The following is a 21345-nucleotide window of genomic DNA, read 5'->3' as shown; positions in this document are numbered from 1 at the left end:
TACAGAGATATACTTAACTATTACTGAACTCACTGGTCAATTTGAACTGTTGACCTCATGCTTAGCAGCCCAACTCATAACCCACTCGGCCACCAGGGCTCGTATAATTAAGCACAAATGCTACAGTAATAGCACATTACAAGCCGTCAGCTCCAGAGGGCTTACTCTGACCACTTAATCATCAGCATCCAGCGACGGGAAATTCCTTCATTCAGAAATTATAAAATTATTTGCAAGTGGATTTTCTAGAAAACTAATAATGAACCAAATGTGAAACTTCTCTACATGCAGCCTACATCTGGAAAAGCACCATTATGATAAACATTGAATTAGAAAATTCTCTGTTATATAAAAATGTTTAAAATACAGTCTGCAAATTGTTTGGATACATTTGCTATGGTAGAGTGAGAAAATAAAATTCAAGTGAGGAAGGGAGAGGAGAAAGCATGATGATCGCCACCAACAGATAGATGTTCCTTTGGGCAGGCACCATCAGAAAGGATGTTGGTGATCTGGGTAGAGGTTAGAATCAGGAGCATTTCTTCAGGAGATGTAAACTCCTGGGAGGATGGAAGTGAAAACGGCCTAAAAATTAGTTTAAATAATTATGTGATTTCAGTCTATAAAATGTTTAAAAATTACAATTTGATGTCTTTAAGCCTATATTGTACATATAAGAGCTAAATGAAGTCATTACTTAAATTTGGGTTTGCAGATACTGGTGTGCACATACGTGTCTTATGCAACTATTGGATATAATGTCTTGCCTTTCCCCTTCCTTTCTCTAGTTCCCTGGAGATTAGTTATTAATAGAGCATGTGTATTTTAGGAATCACTATTGATATCAGCAAGAAAGATTTTCTTATACTCAAACATATCTATGAACACATGAATGCGTAAGAGTAAGATTCTTTCTCTCTTTCTCTCTTTTTAAATTTCCAGGCATAGATATTCTTCGTCAAGTAGGCCTTGGAGGCAAAGATGTAAGACACTCATCATCGGTGACTGCTGTACCACCATCATCTACAGCACTACCTCAGGGGGTTCGATTTACAGAATCAGGTGTCATTTTAACCAATGACACGTATGTTGAGTCACCTCTCCTGAAAATTTTTCCTGTCAACTTAGTACAGCCATTTACAATATTAATTGGGTTACAGTCACATAGAGTAAACAATGCATTTCTCTTCAGCATTAGAAATAAAAACAGACTGCAATTAGGAGTTCAATTGCTGCCTAAAAAAACAGCGGTGCACATTGGAGGAAAGCAGTCTGTGTTTTTCAACTACAGTGTTCACGATGAATTGTGGCACTCCTTTGCCATTGATGTTAGCAGTAAAGTTGTCTCCATGTTTGTTGAGTGTGGAAAGAAATGCTTTAGCAGAGAGACTTTTTCAGAAGTTCAGACCTTTGATTCAAACAGTGTGTTTACCTTAGGAAGCATAAATAATAATTCTGTCCGTTTTGAAGGAAGAGTATGTCAGTTGGATATTATTCCTTCTGCAGAAGCATCTTCAAATTATTGCACACATATGAGACAGCAATGTCGCCAAGCAGACACATACCGGCCTGAAACAAGCCTTCCACGAACAACAATTAAACCATCAAAAATATTGGAAAACTCTGCTTTGCTCAAACAATTTGGTGAACCAGCACTGTCGGAGCACTCCTTGACTGATGACAAAAGTCTGCCACATGTCACCAATAACACATCGGCAACGGTGCATAAACAACGAGAACACCAGGAGTCAGGGCTTCAGCTCACATCTCTTCTTTGGGGGAATGCTTCTCTTGTGGATCTCATGAGCCATGGATTTCTGGCCAAAGAAACGGTCACTGAGAAACATACTCAGGCCAATGTAAGACTATCTGTGACCGATCAACACTTCAGTGAGGCAAGAATGAATACCAATGAGCAATTTAGTTTCTCAAATGTGTCCAATATCACACGTGACAATGGAGAAACTGGTCTCTCACCATTTAAGAAGATGGCATCTATTCTCCCACAGATAGAACAAGGAACAATTAATCATCACAAGAAGGATGTTACAGCAAATCTGCACACTAATGAACTCATGGAACTGCAACATACTTTCAACACAACTTTATATAGAGTGACCAATGAACTCCCTGTGGAGAACCACCTTGATCCAAGGAAGGAAGGGGAAATTGATCTTGATGGCACTTATACCATTGAAAATAGCTATGAAACTGAGCTTTATGATTATTACTATTATGAAGATCTTAACACAATGCTCGAAATGGAGACTCTGATAGGCCCCAAAGGGGATACTGGACCACCCGTAAGTTATTTTAAAATTTTTAAATGTGTCTTAATGCATTAATTTCCCATACATTTCACAGAGTTCTCTCACCTGAAGGACACAGAAAAGGCTAGTTCTGTCACAGAGAGGTATCCTGGCTACCTTGAATGCATTTGTGGTGGATACAATACATCCAGAATACAATTCTAGCTCAACTGTTGGACTTTTTTTTTAATTGGCAGGATAAAAGGGTAATTAATTCTGGTAAAGTGAACAGTATGTTCGCATTATTTTGTTGAAATTAAACCAGGATTCCAAGTACTAGGTTTCTACATCAGTGTTCTTAAACAAACAAACATAAGCTTCGTGAATAGCCATAGTAAGAGCAGGATACTTCCTTGGGCAAATACATTAAACACATTGATAAAAATAGTATCACATGAATTAACATGAAGCGTAACATTCATTCAGAATATTTTGTAGCAGATCATTGATTGGGAAGAACAAACCCTGTCACATTTTAATTTTCACAAAAAGCAACATGTTCCACTATGTTTTCAATGATATAGGCAATTTACATTCATGAGTTAATAAAAGTGCTATCTAGTTAAAACAAAACAGTTGTCCTATCAGTTAATTCAATGGAAACAGTCAAGCTGTATATTTAATATGTGGGATAGCAGACTGAATTTTTCACCTCAGAATTTCTTTTGAGTAGGTTCAATTACAAATATACATTTAAAAACTTAAAATATTTAAAACCATGACACGCTTTTGCTTTCTATCGATATACCTTCAATAATTAACATATATATGTTCAGAAATTTATTCTCTTGTAATTGACAATTACAATATAGATCTATTTATTTATTTATATGATTAAAAATAACATTTGAGTCTTTAGTTGCAAAAAAAACACAGTGGGAGACATTATGCCCTCTGCTTAGCTTTGTAGCTTTGTGTCTCTTGCGTTGAGCATAAGTGATTTCACAGGGATCGAGCAACTCGTAAGAACCCTGTTGGCACAGTGGTTAAGCGCTCTGCTGCCCCCAACAGTCATGACATTGAACTCAGCAATCGCTCTGTGGAAGATGCAGCAGCCTGCTCCCCTAAAGTTACAGTCTGGGATTCTACAGCAACCTACAGGTTACTATGAATTGGAAGCTACTCTACAGCGAAGGATTTTTTTTTCAGGGGTGGGGATGATGAACTCTTATTAGAGTAAATGGTTAGGAGATTTGAAAAAAGCAAAAGAGAAATGTAAATGTTTTCAGCTATGACAGTTGTCCGCATATTAATGACATTGAGTCATTGAGCATTATGGGAACCATTTTCTCCCCACAAAAAGTCACTGTGATGAGAGTTAATCTCCTCTGTAAGTAAAAACGCAGTCATCTCAACCTTAGTGAGTAAAGAATTTATATTGTAGATTCCCTCAAGTCAGCTCCGATCAATTTAGTTCATCGGGCACTCAGCGCTGCTTTCAATATTCATCACTAACTCCATAATCAAAATGCATCGATTCATCAGTAGTCTTCCTCATTTGTTGCCCAGTGTTCACATGTACAGGAGACAATTCAAAATAACATGGCTTGGGCCAGTCATACCGTAGTCCTGAAAGTGGTATTTGCTTTTTAATTCCAGAGAGATCTTGTGCAGCAGATTTTCCCAAGGCAATACATTGATTTCTTAACTGAGACTTGCACAAACATCGTGGTATTAAAATGTACCACTTGGCACTTTTTATCAAAAAAAAGTCACAAACTCACTACCTTTGAATTGATGCTGATTCTAAGCGACCCTGTGGTAGGGGGGAAAATCATTTATTGAGTTTCACTCTAATATACTCTGTATATTATCCCAAAAAAACTTTGTAAGGCGGGTACTGTGATCCTCATTTTTCAGAAGAAATTGAAACCCAGAGATGACTCCCACCCACATGACTAGTACAGGATAGAGGCAGAAGGTAGATCTAGGTTTTCACAAAGTTGGACTGAGCCATCGCCATGAAGGTGAGTCTGACTCCCGGAGGCTTCTACGGCGGAGTACAGCCACCACCTTTTGGGGTTTCTGGAGCAGGAAGCCGCTGCTTGCCATGTACTAATGCTAGAGAATGCAGGGGACTAAACACCCAAGAGAAATAGGTCACATCTCAGTTTTCAAACGAGTGTTTCATTTTATCTTGCTCTCAATGAGGACATTTGGAAGGTTTTTAGGAAAGGATGCACTGTTGAGTAATCTCAAGGGCGTGGTTCAAACCCATCAGCCACTCTGGAGTAGAACATTGAAGCTATCTGCTCCCTTGGAATTTTATAACCTTGCAAACCTTATCTAAGACAATCATGACTCAGAATAGAACCAATGGCAGTGGAAATTTGGTGTGGGGAAGCAAAGGGTTAATGATAAAGTCTGGTAAAAGTGCCCCAAGCAGACAGGAAGTGCCTATTGTCATTTTTGTGTTATATGCGTTTATCTAGATTGGCAACGATGAATATGCAAAAGAAAGGTAGGACATAAGAGCTATTTTGAAGGAAGCGTTTGTAGAATCAAGAAATTAGTTGGATCTAGAGACGAAGCAAAGGACCCCTGATGGCTTAGTGGTGACAATAAATATTGGGCTGCTAACCACAAGGTCTGCGGTTTGAAACCACCAGCAGTTAGTTCTGAGGGAGAAAGAGTCACAGTGACCCCCAGCAGTAGTTACACTCCAGCCCGTAGGGTCACTGTGAGCCACATCGATGCCACAACACTGAGGTTGGTTTGTTTCTTTTCTTTTTTTGAGGGACAAAGCAGGGTGAAAGTGAATCAATGATGACATTCACGTTTTAAACCGGTGGGACTGAATGAGTGGTGACACTCTTACTAAAATTAGTAATCAAGAGAGCAAGTCACTTTTAGGAAAGGGAAATAAGAAGTTAAAACACTTAGGAAGGAACTGTTGACAATTCAATAGTCAAAGAAAAGTCAGCGAAGCTAAAGTGAAGAAGAGCAACCAAGGCAAAGGACATAGATTTTAAAGTTTTACTGATGTTTCAGTTGCAGCTTTAAAAATGGATATCGCCAAGTATTCATATTTTTTCTCTAATCTGATGCAATGTTCTTCATAGAGTACAGATTCTCAGATCACATATTGCTGTTGTTTGGTGCTATCAAATTGGCTCCAATTCATAACTGTCTTATGTATAACAGAATGAAGCACTGACAGGTCCTGCTCTAGTCTCACAATTGTTCCTATGCTTGAGTCCACTGTTGCAGCCATGGTGTCAATCCATCAATGTTAGTCTGGGTAGACTAGAGAAACAAATCCACAGACACACTCATTTGTGTAATGAGAGAATTTTATATAAAGAGTAGTTGTACATTAAGAAAACATCCCAACCCAGTACAGTCCAAGCCCATAAGTCTGATACTAACCCGTATGTCCAATACCAATCTATAAAGTCTTCTTCAGACTCATAAAACACTCATAAAATGATGTATTTGTTTTGTCTTCCACCTAGAGGTACATCCTTCTTGTGTGATGTTTTATAATAGGCTCTCTGATACAGTGATTTCTGTCCTTTGCATAATTTATTCCTCTCACCACCAGAAATAGTTTGTGATTAGGAGATTCAACTATAGATAATAAAATTGACTGGTTCTCTTTTTAATTAATGAGTTTTAAATTATGGATTGGGTGGGTGGTTACATTCCAGCATATCAATTCTGCATTTAACAGTTCAAACCACTCATCAAGCCCCATCTTTGTATTCTATCCCATCCTCCACCCCCCATTTTTCCTTCTCTCTCTTGTGTACCTCTGTCCTTATTTACAACCACGTCTATAACTGTCAACCTTCTAATCCATTTCATCATCTTCCGACCTTAGCCCCCCCATTCCTTGGGAACTTCCAAAGGTGGTTCCCTTTGAATTGCAAACTGGTTCTTCCTCTTAAATTCTGTAAATCCTTACTCTAGATATTGGTGGCACTGTGTGTTAAGCTTCAGGTTGCTAGCCAAAAGACCAGAGGTTCAAATCCATCAGTCATAGGAAAAAGATGGGGCAGTCTGCTTCCATAAAGATTTTCAGCTGTAGAAATCCAATAGGGGCAGTTCTCCATCCTATAGGATCACTATGAGTCAGAATCCACTTGATGACAGTTAGTTTGACCCTCAACTTAGAATTGAGTATACACAGGGTCATTCATTTTTTTCTCTAGTTATTTGCCTACGCCATTGAACTTTATTATTATAATCAAGAGTTTGGTGAAATGAATTATTAGAATGTAGAGGCTTTGAGAGGTACTTGAATCCTACCCATGCTTCCAGGTCTGAGAAGGTGGTTTTGCGTTGCTTCCCCTCCCTTCTGTCAACATCTTTCACTGGAGAGATTTTGTTTTGTTGTTTTTGTTGTTTCTTGTGGGTTTGGAGGGAGGGGGTAGCTTAAAAAATGTCTGTACTCTTCCATATAGTAAAAACGTTTCTAGTGATCTTTTTAAAAATGTAAATCAGATCACATCACTTATCTGCTTAAGCCCTGAAGTCGCCGAAGATTACTGACACACGTAGTTGTCTGTGATCCGAACCACATCTGCTACCTCCGCTTGCCCCTCTCCTCTACCTACTGGCCCTCTACCCTCATTATTGCTTTTCTTTCAGCTCTATCATTATCCCACCTTTTTAATGGTTTCACTCATGCCCTCCTTCATTTTATACTGTAGAATAGTACTTTCTCTTCTTCTGTCCATACTTCTACTCATAGTTCGGGCTAACGTAAACTAACATTTTCTTAGCGTAGCCTGCTCTCTCACCACAGTGCCGGCTCATCTCCTGAAGGCCTTTACATTCCTCACTGACCATCTCCCAGGGCCTCGTCTCTTCTGAAAACTTGTCCAAAGCATGGTGGATGCAGTCTCACGGTGATGGCTTTTAAGGAGCAGACTGGTTGTAGGCTCAAGACCGAGAGGTTTGTTTTGGCAGCCCTGGCGCTCTTGTCACACCATCACAATCCAAATGCGTCATTTTTCCTTTGCTCCTCCCTCCTCACCATCAGCTGTCACACACACACAGCCTCCTGAAAACAGAGGCTCTGCTCAGGCACACCTTAGTCCTCCAAGTGCTATCTATGCACTTCAACACTTTAAAGATGTCTTGGGCAGCACATGTGCCAATGGAAATACATTGTTTGCTTTCTTGGTTGTTTGCTTCCATAAGCCTAGACTGTATATCAAGGTAAAATGAGATCCTGGACACTTCGGTATTTTCTGTGTGTCAAGAGATGAAGGAGTTTTGTTTCCAATCACGTGGAAGGCTGTTCTTTGCTCTTCTCCACGACGGCTTCGCGTCCTCCTCGCTGCGGCAAGCCAGGCGATGTCAGCTTCATACATGTTAGAAGAGTGCGTACATCGCTCAGAGTATTTCACACATTCTGAAAAGGGAGTTTTAATGCGATGCCAATACAGCCCAGTATGAAAAACCCAAGCGTTGTTTAAATGACTGGTAATGAAAAAATCCTTAGTATGTAAACATTTGGAATTTTTGTTTTCTGATATTTTCATATATTCTGCTAACTTTATCTTCTTTTAGTATGATGTTAAAATCTGTGGCACTTTTAGATAAATTATTTGTAATAATTTTGATGATTTTTACTCTGTCCATATTTCACATAAAAATAGGGATTGCTACCATCATCATTGGAGAGAGTTTAGTGTGTTATCTGACATACATACAGAGATCGATAAACTGACAAAGAGGCCTGCTGGTAGGTTTCCTTAGAACCTTTATCGGAGTAAAGGAAGTAGTGTTGCAATATATTTTTCATTCCGTCTTTCTCTGTATTTGTTATTCGCTATATTTGTTTTTCCTATGCTGTTCTTTTCTATTTCATTGTTCTTCCCTCCCAACCTCTTTTTTTCTGCATTTCTAGTCTTATGGCATGGTGGTCAGAGAGAGAGGTCTGTATTATTTCAATGTGCTTAAATTTATGTAGATTTGCCTTATGCCCCAGCATGTGGTCTATCTTTGAATATATGCCATGGGGACTTGAAAAGAATGTGAATTTTTTTTTATTTGGATGAAAAGCTCTGTAAATATCTATTAGGTCAAATTGTCTAATTGTGGAGATTAGCTCCCTAGTCTCCTTGTTGAGTTTCTTTCCCTGTGATCTATCTTTCTCAGTGAGTGGTGTGTTGAAGTCGCCCACTATAATTGTCGAGTCTGTGATTTCTTTCTTAATCTTTTGGAGAGTTTGGTTGACGTATTGAGCTGGTCTCTCATTCGGGGAATATATGTTTACAATGCTTAGTGGTTCATTGTCTATCATTCCCTTGAGCATTATATAGTGTCCCTCCTTATCTCTTTTTATGGTTTGCACTTTGAAGTCAATTTTATCCGAGATAAGGATTGCAACCCCTGCTTTTTTTGTGTTGCTGTTTGCTTGGTAGGTCCTTCTCCAGCCTTTGATTCTCAGCCTATTTTTGTCTGTAGCCTTGAGATGTGTCTCCTGTAGGCAGCAAATTGATGGGTTGTGTTTCCTAAGCCATTCTACTAGTCTCAGTCTTTTAATGCCTGAGTTCAGGCCATTAATATTCAGGGTTATTATCTCCATGTGCAGACTCTGTGATGTCATTTTACACCTTTTGTGTTGGGAGTTTTCCTACTTTCCTTTCTCATTAGTGTGTGTTTTGTGTGTGTATCATTCTTGACTTCTTTCCATCCTTAAGCCATTGCTATCTTGGGGTCTGTTTTCTCTTCGTTGTGCTCAGGGTGAGGTTGTTCAATGTGTTGGTCTCTTATTTGTGCTTGGTGAGTGTTGTTCTTCTGCCCATACTGAGTCGGCGAGGATCTTTTGTAAGGCTGGTTTTGTTGTAACGTATTTTTTGAGTTTTTCCTTGTCTGGGAAGACTTTTACTTCTCCATCGATCTTGATCGATAATTTGGCTGGGTAGAGTATTCTTGGATTTGCGTTGTTTTCTTTCAATTTTTGGAATATGTTACTCCACTCTCCTATTTTCATAGTTTCTGCTGATAGGTCTGAGCATATCCTTATGTGGGAACCTTTATATGTGATTGCTTGCTTTTCCCTAGCTGCTCTCATGATTTTCTCCTTTTCCTCAAAGTTGGATAGTTTAACTATTATGTGCCTTGGTGATTTCTTCTTGGGGTCCCATCATGCTGGTGTTCTTTCAGCCTCCTGGATGGTTGCTTAGTTTTCATTCATTAGGCTGGGGAAGTTTTCCTCCAAGAATTGTCTCACTACTGTTGCAGATGACTTCTTTGTTGTGTCTTCCTCCGGTAGGCCAGTAATTCTAATGTTGTTCCGCTTCATAGCATCAGACATAGCTCTTAGGTTTTCTTTGGCTTCTTTGATGCTCTTATTAGATTTTTGTTCACATTTATTAAAGTCTGCTTGGCTGTCCTCCACGACACTGATGCGGTTCTCTGATTCCTCCAATCGATTCTCAAGGAACATGATTCTGGTATTGTTTTTCGTTATCTGCTCCTTAAGCTCCTGTATTTCCCTTTGGTGTATGTCTTTTATCTCCTCTATCATTTCATCCTTTTTCTGTATTGTTTCCCTCATATCCTACATGGCTCCAAGCAGAATTCTGAGAGTTTCTTTGTATGGCATCTCAATGTTTGCTTCTTCTATGTATGTTGCTATGTTCAGGACATCTTCTGCCTTTGTCTTTTGTTTCTCCTGTTTTTTCGTTGAGGTTGTTGGGGGTGATGGCTGTTTGCGTTGAGTTGTTTTTGAGGGACCAGGTGCCATTTTCTAGTCTCTCTCTGGAAGACTTATAGGAATGCTTCTTCGATCTGCCTACAGCTGATTTTGCTAAGGGATTAACCTACAGCTGATTTTGCTATGGGATTAACCTACAGCTGATTTTGCTACGGGATTAACCTACCACTTTATCTTCCTTTGGCTTCCCTATCAGGGAAGTGCCCCAGATGGCAGGTTGACTGCCTGCCCCAGTGTTGCAGAGACTGGGCTGAAGTTCCCGCTATTGGTTTTAATATTGATAAGTGTTGGCTGAGCTGCCTTATGTCCCCAGGTATACAGGCAGGAACTCCCTGTGAGAAGTCTGAGGAGTATCCCCTGGAGAGCAAGCAGGCCTTACCCTAGCCTTGGGCTATCTATGCAGGGTGGAGCTCACCTAGCTGGGTGTGACCCAGGCGCAAATGCCCTAGGGCAATGGGAGTGCCCTGTAAATCCGCAATGGAGTGTGAGAGAGCAGGGCAGGAACAAGGGGGGTGAGAAAAATCAAAAAGTGAGACTAGACTGTGCAGGGGTACAGGGAAGCGAGGGAAGTAAAAGAAACTATGTAGCTGAGTCCCACTCCCTGCCTGTGGATCTGCAAGGGCTTACTCCCTTCCCCAAGCCCCAGCGGTAGTCCACAGCTGAGCCCCAAGAAGGGTAGCAAGAAAACTGCTGAGCAGCCCCCAGATACGTGGGGGGACAGAAAGCAGAGATGTTAACAGACACCGCAGTGTAGCTGAAGCTTGATCCCTGCCTATGGAGCTGTGGGGGGTTGGGTTTAGTCCCTGCTCAGAACACGCGGAGCGGCTGCGGCTGTGCCTTGAAAAAGCCCCTTCGCAGCCCTCCAAGGCTGTGTGGGAATATAGAGCAGAGACACAAACAGAAGCAACAATGTAGTTGAACCCTGATCCCTGCCAGTGGAGCCGCAAGCATCCTGTCCCTGCCCTGAGGCAGGTAGGGGAAAACTGTGGCTGTGCTGAGACCAAGCCCTGCTACAGGCTCCAAATGGTCCCGGCTCCGGCAGATCCGGCAGCTGGACTAGGGTTGAGCCCCAGCCGGCTTCCACTGAGGTAAGCCAAAAGCCCCCAGTCCCTCAAAACCCTGTGGATCTGTGCCTACTTATCTTTAAGATGCACCTCCTGCTTCCAGTTGCGTTGAATTTCACTCTGAGCAACTCTCCTGGGCTGGATTCTGCGGAGTCCCTCTGGTGTGTGTCACTCCGTCGCCATCTTCCCGGAAGTCCTCTTTTCCGCATTTCTTACTCACCTTTCTTTTTCTGTCTTTCAAGACACAATCTCCTGGCAATATGATTTACATTTAATCCCATTTAATGATTACAGAATGACTGTACAACTAAAAATTAGCTCTAAAAATTAAATTAGCATTTAATTAAGGCACTATAAAGTTAAAAGCAAAATTAAAAATGTCATTGGGAGGATAAAAGCCTTCAAAAAGCATATCTTATCATCCTTTTTATAGACAGGGTGCTAATTAAGCAGTCCAAGTAGTAGATCACCATAAATTGACAATAAAAGGTAATTAAGTGGGGGTAGAATTATCTCTGTAGAATTTTATATTTCATAGTTATAAATGTCTATAAGAAAGCCTGGAGTTTTACTTTGGGATCATAGAATCAATATCTATAGAATACAGCATAAGAAAGGAAAGGTAGGCCATAGAAGGTGAAGAATGTGTTTCTGTGTAATTTAAAGAGTAATCTGTCCCAGCTCCCAATTTATAATTTCCTACTAGCTCTAGAATTTTATATTTATTTGATTAGCTAATAGATACAAACATAGAGCTCTAGATTTGTTGAGAAAGTAAAGTTGTTTCAAAAGAACAGATTGGGGCCATGGATATCAGGTGCCTTTCAAACAAACAAGCAAACAAAACCAAATCTTGACATGTCCTTGCACTCTAGAACCCTGGGAATCGATTTTAGTCATGTAAGTCACTGCTGTTCCTCTTTTATATGCTTGCGCCCTTGAAAATATATAAAACACTTCTCCACTGAAGAATAGACTATCTGAAATAATTCATTAAAATTTCCTTGCCGGTTGTATTTGAGAATGGACATCCAATTTCTCAGATAACCAAGTGACTTCTTTATAAATTACCACATCTAGTTTTATGTACCAAAACATTACACAATATTTAATTGGCTATCCACTCTGTACCAAGTGAATGATAGGTACTTTGTACACAATCTTTCAAATGGTCACCATAACCCTGAAAGGTTTATTTCATTTCAAACCCTTTAAAGATGAGAAAGCCAAGGCTCTGAAAGAATAACTGATTTGTCAAAAGTCATTCAGCCAGTAAGTCATGGAGGCATGATTTAAGTCTAAATCGTCTGATTCCAGAGCCATTACTTTTCATTGAGTTATGATTTTTCTTATGCAGTAACCTAAAAGTACATTTTTAAAACTTAACTTTATTTTCATTAAATAATTTATTACCCTCAAATATCAGACTATAAAAAATGACTTGGCTTTCCTGGTTCCTAGAAAATGCCTGCTGAAAAATCTGTTCTTGAAAATCATGGCATTTATTTAGGACATAGTAAGCAGCTTGGTTACTTTAATCACAATATAAGACATGCTCCCTCCATCAATATGCACTATCTTTTCAGTTTGACTGGAACAGCATCTTGTTTTTGGTGTTCTGAAGATCCATGGTCAAGGCAGTAAACTTAACTGGACAGTGTGGCTTTCCATTTTTCTGAGTCAACGTATTTTCTCTTCTTTTACAGGACTCAGTTCAAGTTCACATTTGTTAAATTCTGATGATAGCATTAGAACTGATATAAATTTGACAAGAATTTCAGTTTTTCTAACACTAAATAAAATTAAAATTTGATAGATGCTAATGACATAATAATAATTGTTAAAATGTCTGAACCACTATTTCAGAATAAAGGAGCCTTTGCATCCCAGTGAATTACACACTGGACTGCTGACTTCAAGGTCAGCAATCAAAGCCATCAGCGGCCCCCTGGGAGAAAGATGGGGCTTTCGATGCCTGTAAAGATGTGCTGCCTCAGAACCCAAAGGGGCAGTTCCACTCTGATCTATAGGGTCACTGTGAGTCACAATCAATCCGATGTCTGTGAGTTTGGGTTGGGAAGCTGAATATTACCCTGAGCTTCTGGTTGAGTAGGCATAGTAATTTTCTTTCAACATTTGAAAATACATGGAAGTTTTTTTTCATTAAGTTAGTAGGTAAGAGAAAGAGAAATTCAATGGAAGGGAAATAGATGGTTTGACATAAAAAAAAAAAGACTCACTGCCATCAAGTCAATGCTGACGCATAGGGGCCCGACAGAGCAGGCTGGAACTGCCTTGTGAGCTCCCGAGACAGCAAGTCGGTGCGAGTAGAAAGCCCTGTCTTTCTCCTGAGGAGTGACAGGTGGTTTCAAACTTCAGACCTCACAGATCACAGCCCAACACGTAACTACTAGCCACTGGAGCTCCTTTCAAGTAGATATAGTATCAGAAAAGGGCAACATGACTCATATCAATAAAGGAGAACGCTCCATGACGTACAAAGCAGAATGAGAAATGAGAAAAATGTTCAATACCTATTGTTTTCCAAATATAACTTATTTTGTTCCTCCTTTTGGTTTTTGTAATTGGAAAGCTGCCTTCTCTAATTTCCATCAATCCATTTTCTCTTTCCTCCTAAGAAACTAAATGTAGATTTTACTTTCTGGAGGAAACTTCTAGGTGTAACCCAGCCATGCTATAAATTACAAGACACAAAACTGCAGTTTAAGGTTAAAAATAGGGACCCACTGACAATTACATATGACTCAACCTTGGGCCATCTCTTTACTGTGCATGCCCTTGTAATTGATGGATAGACCCCTGACACTTGAGAAACATGAGACCCGGCAGGTTTTGTGGTGAGGCTTAAAATGTTAACCTTGTTCATCTAACATCAAGGTTTGCGCTAAGTTTGCTGCAGCGAAGGGGCCCTGGTTACCCACTGGGCTGCTGACCCTCCATGGGAGAGCGATGAGGCTTTCTATTCCTGGACAGAACAAGAGCCTCGGAACCCGTGGGGCAGTTCTACTTTGTCCTATAGGGTTGCTACGTGTTGGAAATGGCTCAGTGGCAGTAAGTTTAATGAATGAGTATGTATGTATGTATCAACTAGTTTTAGAAGCACCGAGAAGAATGCCACACCAGCAAGGTGCTCAGTAATAAATAGAATGGACAAATGCCTGACTCTAGGCTCAACAATATGCCATTGAACACATATACTTTTCCAGTCGATTGTTACAGTAAGAAAGAAAGATGCTAGCTAGATGAGGGAGCAAAGAGGTGTTTTATTTATCTAAAAGTAATGTTAAAGACCTTATAACACTTTAAGGAGCCCTGATGACATCTGGTTATGAGTTGGGCTGTGATCGCAAGGTTTGCAGTTCGAAACCTCCAGCCACTCCTCAGGAGAGCCAGCGACTCCCAGAAAGCCGTAGGCTCAGAAACTCACAGGAGCAGTTCTAACTTGTCTTGTAGGATTGTTTTTAGTTGGCATCAGCTTTATGGCAGTGGATTTTGAGTTTGACTTTATAGCACTTTCACATGAATTTTTTTCTTTTATACTTCTTGAATACATACTACTTAACTCTATGAATTACCTCCTAGTTTACTGGTTTTGATAGGAGGCAGATTTCCTAATCTATATACTTAAAGGAGCTCATTATAACAGGCTAGCACCTTACCGCGATCCTTAGCAAACTTATTTTAAAGTAAAATAGAATGGCCAGTCCTTTAATTTTTCAGAGGAAATTGTTCTTGAAATGTGTTTGGAAGCAAAAGCCAGTAGATTATGGTCTTCAAACCCTAAATTGAATGCCTCCTCTGTAGTAAAAGTAAATTTAGGTAAAAATTACCCACAAAACTACTAGCTATGGTCCCTGTAAAAGCCAGATACAGTGGCTGCAACCATAAGTCATAGATTTCCGGCTTCCATTTTTGGCCAGACGAAAGAGGTCTTTTCTACTTCAACTCTCACCCCTGCTGATTAGCGTTGGGGATTCGGAAGCGCTAAAATGACCATCAGTTAGGGATCTAGCATTGAGGAGAGTTGTGTTAAGTGCATTGCATATTGAAATCAAGAGAAAGATCCATACATTATGATCTATAATACCCTCCTATTTGTTTCCCAAGGGTCCACCTGGTCCAGCAGGTATCCCAGGTCCAGCCGGAAAGAGAGGCCCAAGGGTAAGTAGATGGATTCTACCTCCAATTTACTATTAGAATTAATAACTTTCCAATCTATTTTTTCTTAGTATTGTACCGCACACATTTCCTTTGGAAACCTGCCTGGATCTTCAAAAGCTGTTTGCCTTTGCCAGTTCAAGAGGAGCTTAGGAACACGTGTAGGCTTGTTTATCCGAATATAAACAGTCAGCCAAAGCATTTTCTGTGAACATGCCCAAGAAAGATGACCACATTTGTTTATTGCTACCTGTAACATTATTTTTGGTTATAAAGTGATCTCATCTGGCACTGATAGTCCAAGGTGAGCTTCATTTGTTCTGGGCAATGAAAGGAATGGACTGTTTTAAAATAGTGCATTCTTGGATTACGTAGTGGAAAATACTGGAGTTTTTGACCAGAAAAAAATGACCCTGAGGGATAAAACCCTGCCTGAATGATCATCAGTAGATCTCACATGACACGGGTCACACAAATGACTTCTTGCTGTGTTCGAGTGTGATTCTGTCACTTAAAAAAGTGTGGATTTTCACTAACAGAAATTCTTGTCTGTCAGTCTGTCATCCTGTGGTGGCTTGCATGTTGCTGGTATTTCACATACCAGTAAGGTCACCAACGGAGAACAAGGTTTAGCAGAGCTTCCAGATTCAGAATGGAACATGAAAAAGCATAGGTTAGCCACTTCTCAGGGGTTTGCCACTGAGAACCTTATGAATGCCAGTGACATGTTGTCAGATGAAGTTCCACAAGATGAGGCCCCTGGGTGGAAGGCTCTTAAAACACTTCTGAGCAAGAGCTGCTTCCCCAGAGTAGAATCAAGCATAGTAAGCTGCATGGACTACAGCTTCAAGGACCTTCTTTGCTGATGGGGCAGAACTCAAAATGAGAAGAAACAACTTCAGGCATCCATTAATCCTCAGAGTGGGATATGTGAAGTATGGAATTAGGAAAATTGTATCATCAATAATTAAACGGAACGCTCTTTGAGGAAGACGCGGCCTGCGTCCTGCTGTGCTCCGTCCCCCGCTCCCATTCCTGACTCACCGCTGTTCCTCTCGGCGGCGAGGAACAAGTCGGTCAGGAAGCACCCCGCCGCCATGGCATTTAAGGACACCGGAAAGACACCTGTGGAACCAGAAGTGGCCATTCACCGAATTAGAATTACTCTGACCAGCCGCAACGTGGAATCCTTGAAGAAAGTGTGTGCTGACTTGATCAGAGGGGCTAAGGAGAAAAACCTGAACGTGAAGGGAGCAGTTAGGATGCCTCCCAAGACTCTGAGAATTACGGCCAGGAAAACTCCCTGTGGGGAAGGCTCTAAGACCTGGGATCGATTCCAGATGAGGATCCACAAGCGTCTCATTGACTTGCACAGTCCGTCTGAGATAGTGAAGCAGATCACTTCCATCAGTATTGAGCCTGGAGTAGAGGTTGAAGTCACCATTGCAGATGCTTAAATCAACTATTTTAATAAATTGATTTATCTGTTGGTAAAAAAAAATAATTAAATGGAACATATAATCCTGAACATTAATAAGTTGAAATGGACTGATTGAACTATTTTGAGTTGGACAATCACCTAGTTTACTCTGCAGGAAATGACAAATTCAAGAGGAATGACATGACATTCATCATCAGAGAGAATAGTTCAAGATCTGTCTTGAGTTACAATACTGTCTTCATAGGACATTATCTACCGGCCTACAAGCTGGTCCATTGAATGCAACTACTATTCAAATTTATGCACAAATCACTAAAGCTAACGATGAATAAATTGAGGAAGTCTATCAACTCCTTCAAACTGAATTTGATCACACATGCTATCAAGATTCCCTGTTCCCCCCACTACGCATGCCTTCTTTTTTTTTTTGCTTTCCCCCTCATTTTCAGTTGGCTGACCTATGTATCCCTGGATTGGGTCTGGTCCCTGCCATAGTACCTGGACCTCACCCTGGGAATGTATGTATACAGTAGCTTTTCACCTGTCCCTCTTTTGCATTTTTAAGCTTACCTCAGCGGACTCATGTTGTAGCTGTCCTTTTGTGCATGACTTCACTTAGCATCATCTCCTCCAATTCTTCCCATACGGCGATGTGCTTCACGCATTCATCACTGCTTTAATGCTTTCTCCCTCAACACTATCATGATCCCAATTCTACCTTACAAATCTGGCTAGACTGGAGCATGTACAGATAAGAGCTGGAAACATAGGGTATCAGGGACAGAAAACCCTCAGGCCTAATAATGAGAGTAGCAATACCAGGAGGGGAAGGGGAAGGTGGGGGGAGAATGGGGGAACCAATCACAATAATCTACATATAACCACCTGCCTGGGGGACAGACAACAGAAAAGTGGATGAAAGTAGACATCAGTCAATGTAAAACATGAAAAGAATATATATAAATGATCAAGAGTTCATAAGGGAGAGGGGGTGGAGGAGGGAGGGAACAAATGAGCTAATACCAAGGGCTGAAGTAGAAAGAAAATGTTTTGAAAATAATCATGGCAACAAATGTACAATGTGCATGACACAATGGATGGATGGATGGATTTTGATAAGAGCCATATGAGTCCCCAATAAAATGATTTTAAAAATCAATTGAAAGCATAATTATTCATACTGCTACTCAGCTGTAGAGGGTTGCAATGCATTAGAATCAACTCAATGACAATGTATATGGGCTATGGTCTTTACATCTACATCAATAATTCATCCATTAGCCATCACGAATATTTTTCTATCTTATTTAAGTTATTTTTTGAAATTATAAATTACATACAATATCATGATATCTAATCATTTCCCTTAAATTTATTCTTGCTAGACATTCCTTCAATATTTGCGTTGCTGACCACACCTTCTCTTAGAAATAAGAAATGCACAGCATTAATACAAGGACTTTGTAATCTTAAGTAATAATATACTAAAGTATTCCAATAGCAGAAACATATTGAAAAACCAAATTAAAACAGTGAATACAATACATGATTAATAGGCAAATGAATTTACATGAATGAATTTTTACAGAAAGGAACCCTTTGGACACTGTGGTTAAACACACTTGCTAACTAAAATATTGATCATTCAAACTCACCAGCAACTATGGCAATATGCTTCCTTATAAAATTTTCAGCCTAGGAGGCCTTCCTTGTGCTCCTGCAGAACCTGTACATGGATCAAGAAGCAACTGTTGGAACACAACAAGGGAATATGCATGGTTTTAAATCAGGAAAGGTGTGTCAGGTTTGTATACTCTCACGATGCTAGTTCAAACTGTACATGGAACAAAGAATCGGAGAAGCTGTCTTATATGAGGAAGAATGAGACCTCAGGATTGGAAGAAGGGCTATTAACAACCTGCAATATGCAAGTGGCACACCGTGCTTGCTGAAACTAAGAGGACTTCACCTACTTGCTGATGAGGATCAAAGAACTGCAGTCTCCAGTGTGGACAGTTACCCCCAAACCAGTCGGTGATATCACGATTAATGGAGAAAAGATGGAAGTTCTTAGGATTTCCTCTTACTTTGATCAATAATCAATGCTCGTGGAAGTAGCAGTCTCGCGATGAGTGACATACTGCATTGGGTCAATCTGCTGCATGAGACCTCTTTAACATGTTGAAGAGCAAGGATGTCACTTTGGGGCTAAGGGGGCAGCTGACCCATGCCATGGTATTTCCAATCACCTCGTGTGCATGTGGACGTTGGACAATGAATAAGGAAGACTGAAGAAAGATCAGCTGATCCATGCCATGGTATTTCCAATCACCTCATGTGCATGTGAACGTTGGACAATGAATAAGGAAGACTGGAGAAAGATCCATGTGTTTGAATTGTGGTGCTCAAGGAAAATATTGAAATGCCATAAACTGACAAAAGATCAGGTCTGTCTCTCTGTCTTGGCAAAAGTGCAGCTAACTGTTCCTTAGGAGCAGGAGTGGGGACATGTCATATTATGCACTTTGGATATGTTATCAAGAGAGACCAGTACCTGGAAAAGAACATCATGCTTGGTAACATGGAGGGATAATGGGAAAAAGGAAGTCCCTCAACAAGATGAACTGACATGCGGCTGTAACAATGGACTCAACAATAGAACAACATAACACCAATGACACAGGATTGGGCGGTGTTTGGTTCTGTTACACAAGAGCTTACGATGCGTTGAAACTGACTCAATAGTACCTAAAAGCAACAATCAAAACATTTATGGGGGAAGTTCTAATCTGCCCTCTCAAGTTCTGTTAGACTTTAGACTAACGTTTAGACTAATAGACTAAAGTTCTATTGTACTAGAGTGGAGATCTATTAGACTTGTAGCTTTTAATTTGTAAGAAGTTAGTAAGAAAGAGAAATCACTTCATGCTGATGTGTTAAGGATTGAAATATAAGGTAGGATCTGAAGAGATTCTTGGAGAATGATTCAGTAGTTGGGGCACCAACTATCAGGAGGTTGGTGGCGAACAGAAAGGTGGGTGATCCAAGTCCACCTAGAAGATGGACTTACCTGGGAAGATAAGCTGGGCATTCCACTTTGAAAAGTCAGCTAATGAAAAACCAGCGGACACCCACAGAGGCATCATGAATTGGAATGGATTTAACAGTGACTGACTTAGTTTTGCTTTGGAAAGGTAAATGAAATACGTTTTTAAGGCATCCAGAGTTGCTTAAGTAAAAGCTCGAGTGTCGGAAGGCCAAAGACTTGTTTAGAGGAGAGTAACTGAGTAATGTCACTCTGTTGTTTTTGCTCCATTATTTTTAGTTTTCTCAGTCTACACAGCTTTTAGAAATAGCACAGAACAATATGCGGCTACTGAAGACAGGTGGTGTGTATGAGAAGTAAACACCTTAAGGGCAGTGTTTTGAAGCGAAGGATGAAAACCACAGTCTTGCACTATAATTAGCTTAGTTAGTTTTTTTCCAAGACTGAGACATCCACGATCTCAGTAAGGACAAGAAAATAAGGTAGGATGAATTTGAGTGAACTTATATTAAATAGCCTTTATTTGAATAATCTGTTTGTCTCTCTGTGTTGCTCATATTGAAATCTGTTCAAAAATTGATTTGACTTCTTTACTATTTTCAGGGCATTCCTGGGCCACATGGAAATCCTGGGTTACCTGGATTACCAGGTCCAAAGGTGAGTGATTACTAATGAGTATCATCGCGTTTTCCTCATATTAAAAAGATGGTCCTTGCCAAGAGCATCTTGAAAGTTTAGCTAGAGCTTTAGGAGGCATTGAACTGATGTTTGGAGGGAGGCACCACTTAGAACACGAGGGTGAGAATAGTTGCACAACCTGGAAGAATGTAAGCAATGCCACTGAATTGTCCAGGGAGGAGCTTTTGAATCAGTGTTGTTTGGGTGTGTGGATTCTTAACAGCGCCAACAAAATAAAAAATTGTAAGTTATTAACTTTTAATCCCAATCTTTGGATACAGAAGATCTCTATTATCTCCCAAAAGTCTCTGGGGGAAGAAAGTGGTTTGACCTTGAACACTAGCCTACCGATGGACAGTTCAAAGGCATGCACAGGCCTGTGGAAGGCTTGGGGATCTACTTCTATAGAGATTGCAGCCATGCAAGCCCAAGCAGCAGTTTCCTGTGTCAGACCTCGGGTTAATATGAGTTGAATTGACTTGACAGCAGGAGGGTTTGGCTTTTATTTTTTAAAGCTTTATTTGGGAAATTCAGTATATTTAGTCGAGTAAAGGATAATGTAGCTGTAAAGTCCAGCTCATATTTCTCCATAGGCTATAGTCATATTTATGCTAATGGATACGTTTCCCTAACACCAAGGAAAACAAAAACAGGAGGGAAGAGTGTTTCTCTTCAATCACATATTTGGTACAGTGCCATGATTTTTCGTCTTTGTCACTGTTCTCCACTAGACTGCTTGAACACCTATGGCCTGGATAAGGACACCTGCATGCATTTTACAAGCCTCTAATTCGATTTCTTGGGGAACTTAATAGTATACGCCTGGTCATTAGCCTTTAATTGCTGTTCAGTTTAATAATTTGATAACTACGTCCACACAACCAAGACTGACCATGAATTGTTCTAACTGCACATATTTGGCAAGAGCATTAGATTTGTAACAGATGTTAAAA

General features: G+C 40.2%; 1 protein-coding gene across 2 annotated transcripts in view; it reads left to right on the top strand.

Moving 5' to 3' along the window:
* The window catches only part of COL24A1 (collagen type XXIV alpha 1 chain), a 400055-nt gene that overhangs the window by 40254 nt on the left and 338456 nt on the right, over nucleotides 1–21345 (top strand). For both annotated transcript variants that reach the window (XM_075557916.1, XM_075557926.1), the window contains exons 3-5: nucleotides 943–2303; nucleotides 15177–15230; nucleotides 20318–20371. In XM_075557916.1, coding sequence (XP_075414031.1) covers nucleotides 943–2303; nucleotides 15177–15230; nucleotides 20318–20371 — 1469 coding nt within the window. The remainder of the gene's footprint in view (nucleotides 1–942; nucleotides 2304–15176; nucleotides 15231–20317; nucleotides 20372–21345) is intronic.

This window comes from Tenrec ecaudatus, chromosome 1 (genome assembly GCF_050624435.1).
Source record: "Tenrec ecaudatus isolate mTenEca1 chromosome 1, mTenEca1.hap1, whole genome shotgun sequence".
Classification (NCBI taxonomy): Eukaryota; Metazoa; Chordata; class Mammalia; order Afrosoricida; family Tenrecidae; genus Tenrec; species Tenrec ecaudatus.
Note: the sequence above shows the minus strand (reverse complement) of the source record. Positions and strands in the feature narration are given on the sequence as shown.